The sequence below is a fragment of the Lathyrus oleraceus genome, chromosome 5 (genome assembly GCF_024323335.1).
Source record: "Lathyrus oleraceus cultivar Zhongwan6 chromosome 5, CAAS_Psat_ZW6_1.0, whole genome shotgun sequence".
NCBI classification, from domain to species: domain Eukaryota; kingdom Viridiplantae; phylum Streptophyta; class Magnoliopsida; order Fabales; family Fabaceae; genus Lathyrus; species Lathyrus oleraceus.
The window spans coordinates 610,134,521-610,141,707 of record NC_066583.1 but is presented as its reverse complement, the minus strand read 5'-3'; the positions used below and the strand labels follow the sequence as shown (position 1 = coordinate 610,141,707).

Here is a 7,187-nt window from a genome sequence, read left to right as displayed (position 1 = left end):
GAATTTAGAATAAATAGAATTAAATGCAATTTATGTTCATCTTATTCTTAAATATATATGTAATATATGAATTAAATATTATTAAAATTGTGATATGATATGAAAAACTCACAATTGATATATGATCATAAAAAAAATTATATAATTATTTATATATTTTTGGCATCTTATAATCAAATAATGTATTTCTTCCATTGAAATTCTTAAAAAAAACCAATTATTTCTATTATTAATATTCTAAATATTATTCATTTTTATTATTAATTTAATCAAAAATAATAATATCACAATTTTTTATTATCAAGAAAAACTATAATTATTTACTATTTATTTTAAATATTTTTTTATAAAAAAAATATTATTATTTTTAATTAAATCAATTATATTAATTAAATATAAAATTAATAATTAAAAATCAATTATATTAATTATTATTGGTATTTAATAAACTATTTAAAATATTAAAAAATAAAAAACACAAAATTCTTCAACACCTCGTCACTTCAAGTGACGAGCCTACAAAGCAAAAAAAATTCTTCATCCCCTCGTCACTTCAAGTGACGAGCCCCAACTGAAAAAGGGATAGATTGGGAAATGATTTTCAAAGTGGGGCATATTGGGAATTTTTTTTAAAAAGAAGGGTATTTGAAGAAAAACTCGATGTGTTGCACGAGTTGCTCTTATAGATTTCAGGTAGGAATGGTTGTTATAATACACTCCTAGTAACGTTTATATTCTGACACGATTTCATTGTATTAACTCAAGCATATACAAATACTCAATCATTTTAAAGTTTAATAATATCATCACACAACTACTGTTATACTACTAATTTGAAAATTACAATCTAATTTAACGGAATACATCAAAAATTGCAAAGTGAATGCGATTAAGTTGATGTATTACACTATATAAAAAAAAATGTTGATGCGACAGCAGTATTTAAAAGCCTTGTAGGTGTAACTTAGGTGGGTATATAGAATGACCTACCAGTACTTGTCTATAAAGAGATGCATTGAATAGGAGGAGGTTCAGGTTTCGAAGTGATTTAAAGACACTGCTTTTCCTTTATATAAATACCGAACCGAACCACTTATTACACCCTCTTTAATGCTTCTTCCTACTACTACTACTACTATTTACAATTGTTCCGTTACACTCGTATCGTATCACACAAATCAGTTCTTATTTTCACATTTCAACTGCCTCACACCCACCGTCTCCGGCCTTCTTCACCACTCTCCGATCGTAGATCTTCCACAACTCCGCCACCGGAGGTATTATTTCTTGTTTTTTCAACCTTCTATCTTTTTATTTTCATTGATTTAATTCACTCAAAATGAGTGTCTGAATCATGAAATAAGCAGCTTGAATCGTTTGAATCGTTTGGTAATTGCGAGAAGGCATATACCGGAAGCACGAGTTATCGGAATCAGTTTCTCTTGTGAACAACATGAAAAACCAGCTCCAAGATTGCAAAGAGTCGGTTCAGGCTAAACCTTTGGTGAATGAGACTCTGCGACAGCTCGAGGCAGCGAAAAGAACGGTAGAGTTCTTGAGAGCTGATGCTGCAAAAGCTGTGCATGGATACAACTCTTCTGCTTTAGAGTTAGACGAGTCTAGAACACGCGAGGTTTCACTCGACAGTAATTTGAAAATAGAAGCGGAAAGATTGGGAAAGGGAGATAGTACTAATCATATTGAAATCGAGTTTCGTTCTTTGAGATCTGAGGTTGAATTACTTAGGTCTGCGATTGAGATTGCCGAGATTAAATTTCAGGAAGAACAGATTCAGAACACAGTGAAGATTAGAAATGCTTACGAGTTTATCGAACGGATAAAATCGGAATCGAGTCAGAGGGAATCAGAACTGGAAAGACAGAAAAATGAAATTGAGGAGTTGAAGGAGAAATTGTTGGATAAGGAAAATGAGTTGCAGGGTATTGAATATGAGAATGGGAAATTGAACTCGAAGGAACGCGAACTTAAGGAGGAACTTAAGAGGTTAGACGAATGTGTTGCGGTAATGAAGGGTGAAATGATGGATAAAGAGACGACATTGCAAAGTATATCAGAAGAGAATGAAATTCTGAAGATGGAAATCAATAAGAGGTTCACATTCTCACATGTTGGTATGATGAGCGATGAAGTTGCAGCCGAAATAGGGGCGGCCAAGGCCGCAGAACGCGACGCTTTTGCAAAACTTAAGATAATGATTGAGGAGGCAGAGAGGAGCAATAACAAGGCGGAAAGAGTGACTGAGATGCTCGAAGCAGCACGAGCGGCGAATACGGAAAAAGAAGCTGAATTGAAGAGAATCAAAGTGCAATGTGATCAGTGGAGGAAGGCTGCGGAGACAGCTGCTGCTATGTTTTCGGCAGGAAAAAATGGGAACATTGCGGAGAGGTCGATGTCTATGGATAACTGCTACAACAGCAGGGTGATGAAGAGTAATAAGTACTCAAACTTTTATGAAGAGATTGATGATTGGAGTGATTTACAAAGAAAGAAAAATGGGAATGTGTTGAAAAAGATTGGTGACTTGTGGAAAAAGCCTCAGAAAATCACTGGTTGATTCATAGAAGTGCTTTTCGAATTCACTGCCCAGTAAGTTGTTGCTGGAATTTTTTGTTGTGCAATTCCTTTTTGCTATGTAAGTGCTGTGCTGCCATAGATTTGAACCTGTTTTGTGAACATTGTTTGATAATTTAGATTAAGTTGTTGAATGTCATCTACTCATAGTAAAAAATTGTGATTAATTCAAGTACATAATTAACTAGAATTTCATAATTATAAATGCAATTTAAATTGGTCTGATCAATTGAATTAATCATAATTTTATGTGGAATTAATCATATGTTGCAAGTATAGGAAAAATTGTGAGTCATATTTTTTCATTATTATAATGGATTTATGATGCCTCCTTTTCTGCCGTGGCACAATGTTAACTGCAGAAGTTGTTTTATGAAACTAACAACATTTTTTGTTTGTTTATGCTTTGACTATTTTTTTGTTTGATAGGAAATGAGGCAGGACTAATTAAAACTGGGTTAAAAACAAAAAAGACACAAAAACAATAAAAATGAAAAATAAATAAATAAATAAAGTGGGCCAAAAACATGTAGACCAAAGTAAATGGGTCAGGACCAATTAAATTGGATTTCGAAAAAAGAATTTTGGAATCCACTTTATAGAGAGTATTTTACCCATTTGAATAGTTTAAGTTTAGATTTTTTTTTTTTTCTTGAAGACATCTGATTTTGTATTGAGAGTTGAGAGAATTTTAAACAATTTTGTGTATCAAAAGTTTTGAAGAGAAGTTGTTTTACTATTGAAAGTCTTCATCACTTGTATGAGCTAACTCTAAACACCTTCAACAATCCTAAACATCTCAAACAATTCTTCAAATACATGGTTATCCTGATTATACTTTTTTTAACATGCACACATCTCTAATGATTAAACTTTACCAAATAAAATTATATTTAAATTTTCTTTTTTTTTTTAGAGGAATTACATTGAAAACTTGAAGAATGTGAGAGAATTGACGCGAACAAGGTTTTAGATGTGAGAGAATTGAGGTGAAGGTCATTTATCAAATTTAGAATAGGAATATTTTGCAGAAAATCATGACAGAAATAGTGAAGAATCAATTTTGTAAACTCTTGGTCAAGGATGGTAAATGCATGCGACACAAAGTTAAAGAGGGTGATTTTACTTCCATTCTTATCTAGGATCAAATGTTCAGAGTAACTTGGAAAGCACGGTTGTGGAAGAAAATATCAATATAATTAAGTCCAAAAAATTAAAATAGAAGATGATTACATCAATCAATATAATAAATATCAATTATCACAAAGACAATAAGATGAGTTGATATACATTATAGCGCACATTTACATCACGATTTTTTTTCATAGATTTTGTACTTATAAATAATGCAATTCATAATGCAAGTTTCTCTAAACTATGAATTCTTTTTAAAAGATAAGAATCTCTACTACTTATTCATAACCTTAATTCTATGACTAGAATAATATATGAGGAAGAAATATTTACCTTGTCCATTTTCCTTTCAAACAATATATTAACGCCACTACAAAACATCTTATTTATATTATACTTGTATATACTATTTCGAATCTACACATTTTATGTTCTTTTAACTCCTCGTTTATGAATTGGTTCAATTCAACAATTTATAAATAAATGTAAAAATTAAAATATAAAAGTACACTCTAAATGATCAATTTCAAAACTATGTAAAAGAAATTTATCCCAAATAAGAAACTAAATGGTAGAATATATGTGATAGTTAAATATAAAGAAATTCATCACAAAAGAATGACTTAAAAATAAAATAAATATAAAAATTAAACCAACTAAATGCTAGAAATATCATAGTGAAATATGAAATTTATCCCAGATGATCCTAGTCACTTGCTTGTCCTAAAAAACTTGAATGACACAAATTACTCATCATGGAGTAGATCGATGGTCCATGTCATCACAAGAATTTCAACTTGTAGAGTATGCTCTATGGAATTGGTGCACTAGCATGATTTCATCGTGATAAACGCATTTCAATACAACCTAATTTAGCCAAGGGAATAATTCAAGTCAAGTTGCATGTCAAGTTTGGCAAGACTTTAAAGATAAGTTTGCACAAAGAAATATTTCAGCAATATATCAAATCCAAAATTCTCTGGCCTCATTATCCCAAGGCACCATGTCATCCTCAACCTATTTTACAATAATCAAAGGCCTTTGGGATGAATTATAAACATGTTGCACTTTCTAGATAAAGGTATACAATGAACAAAGGGAAAAATATCACTTGAAGCATTTTCTCATGGCCTTTAATGATTCCTAAAAGTGACATTAGGCCCTAACTGATGTTATAGGAAATAATGTGATGACTTCAAATACGATTTTTTTAACAAGAAACTTTTCATGAATAAACTTCCACAATTTAATGGTGTATACTTTAATATATGAAAAGAGAAAATAAAAATATTTTTTGATTCTATTGATTGTGATTTATGAAATTTCATTTTAATATTTCTTTTAATTCCTACTAATTTTTTAATAATGAAGTAGTAAACAAACCAAACTATTTATGGATTCCACAAGAGAAGATAAATGTGCAATAAGGGTTTCAAGTTAAAAACTTGATGACCAATGTGTTAAACACTAGACAATTATGTAAATTTTTTAATTGTAGCACAATAAAAAAAAGTGTGAGATACCCTTAAGGAAATATATAAAGTTCCAACAGAGATGGAAAGAGAAAACACATATATCAAAGAGAATGAGATGCCAAGTACAACTAAATGTTGGTTATCAAATATTTGAATTAATCTAAAAAAATATGCTTATAAAAAGTATCTAAGATTTAAGAATTGGTATAAAAAAAATGTACTTGATTCCGAAGATAGAAAAGTTTTAGATGAATTATGGGAAAGATCAAGTAAAAAGAAAACCATCATAAAGCTTAAAGAATTAATTAAACTACTTAAGGATGAAGAAAGGAAATAAAAAAGCCCCAAAGGAACAAAGGAATATAACAAAAGCCACTAAGGGCCAAGGATTACCACCAAAAAATCCAAATCATTAATCCTCCTCCATAGCCGCCTCTTTTGTGATGGCGCCTTTCAACTAGGAAGCTTTGGATCCACCTTTTCCCATCGTCAGGTCACAACCCCGAGTCTCTGTGGTAGGAGAGGAACCTTTTGTCCTCAAGGGGACACTGTCTCATCATCCACCAGTTGACCGTTACAGATAACTTTAAGGAAGTCCAACTTGCTCAGGTCTAGTAAGGGATAGAGGAAGCTAATTTGGCCTCTCGTCCGCTCAAAATAGACACTGGAGGTCAACACCAATTCATCATTGAGATTTGACACCTCCTCCTCCAACTCCTTTTTTGGAAAGGAGGATAGCATCCAAAGACTCCTGCAAGGATTTCTCCTTAGTGGCGATCTCTACATCCTTAGCCTTCACATCCGTCAGCTTCTCCTCCCAAGTCTTCTTGTCTTTTTACAAGGCCTCCAACAAACTCTAACTTTCGGTATAATATATTTATATTTCTTGAGCTTCGCCTCCATCTCTTTCTCAGCCTGACATCGCCTCTTTTGGTCAACGTCCTCCAATGTCAACGTCCTCACCATAAGGTTATCCTCCTTGCCTATGATTGCAGGAGGTGACTTAGATTGGAGAGCCTGGTAGTCATCGGGGAAATCCTCAAAGAAAGGAAGGTTAGAAGCTATGAAAAGGAGGGTTATAGTCATCGGTCGAAGCCAACATAAATCCACAAAGTAGGAGGGGTGGTGTAGGAGAATTGCCATCCAAGGCGCAGCGGAATTTAAAAATTTCTCCATTTAGTGATCCTTACGAATGAGCATGATCAGTGATAGAATCGTTACCTCTTGTGGCGATTCAAACCTTTGGTGAGATCTCTGATAATGATCAAAACCTTTGATACAGATCCACGGGGCGATCACGAACGTTGAACGATGACAACGTCTCTACTCAGTCCACACGAACGGATTCCTTCAATCGTAGTGCTAGCTGTTATGAATGAAGGCTTTGAGTGAGAGAAAGAGGAAAACAAAATTCCAAGTCTCTACTTGAATTTCTGTCTGAGTGGATTGGAGTGACAATGCTTCTACCCAAGGGGTTCTATTTATAAAACCACTTGTGTGGGCTTCAAGCTAAAAAGCCCACTTAAGTGTATTTTGGCCCATATCTTATAATATGCCCAAAATCACTTAAGTATTTGGTACCTTACCATATTTCGTCTCCCACTTAAGTGCACCGTACCTTACGATGTTCCTTAATTATTCTATCTCTCATCAATCCGTCCTTTGTGTGTGACCCTATAGGTTTTCGCGACGTTGGCAATTATATTAAATCACGCATTTAACATAATAAACAGTGAGCGGTATCTAGCAACACATCACTGCTACCCAAGTCACGAAAATGTCATGTGATCTGACAAAACCTTCTGTGATAATAATTATGTGTATAATTACCCCTTTGCCCTTATGTCTATATTGAACACAAGGTATAGACCGTGTCATCCTTGTCCAGTTTAATATTGGGCCCATAGACATTTATCCTGTTACGCAGGATGGGCAAATTCCATCTAGGACACTCATGTCCCTCAGCATGCTTTGTGGAGTACCCAT

General features: G+C 33.2%; 1 protein-coding gene across 1 annotated transcript; it reads left to right on the top strand.

Moving 5' to 3' along the window:
• The first annotated feature begins 1,016 nt into the window (after positions 1-1,016).
• Positions 1,017-2,731, top strand: LOC127087009 (interactor of constitutive active ROPs 3). The gene is made up of 2 exons (XM_051027843.1): positions 1,017-1,277; positions 1,368-2,731. Exon 2 carries the CDS (start codon positions 1,454-1,456, stop codon positions 2,573-2,575), a length of 1,122 nt encoding a protein of 373 aa, XP_050883800.1. The 5' UTR covers positions 1,017-1,277; positions 1,368-1,453; the 3' UTR covers positions 2,576-2,731.
• The last annotated feature ends 4,456 nt before the right edge of the window (positions 2,732-7,187 follow it).

What these genes read in the sequence shown, in the direction of transcription:
- LOC127087009 (XM_051027843.1), top strand. Translation starts at nt 1,454, where the DNA reads ATGAAAAACCAGCTCCAAGATTGCAAAGAGTCGGTTCAGGCTAAACCT.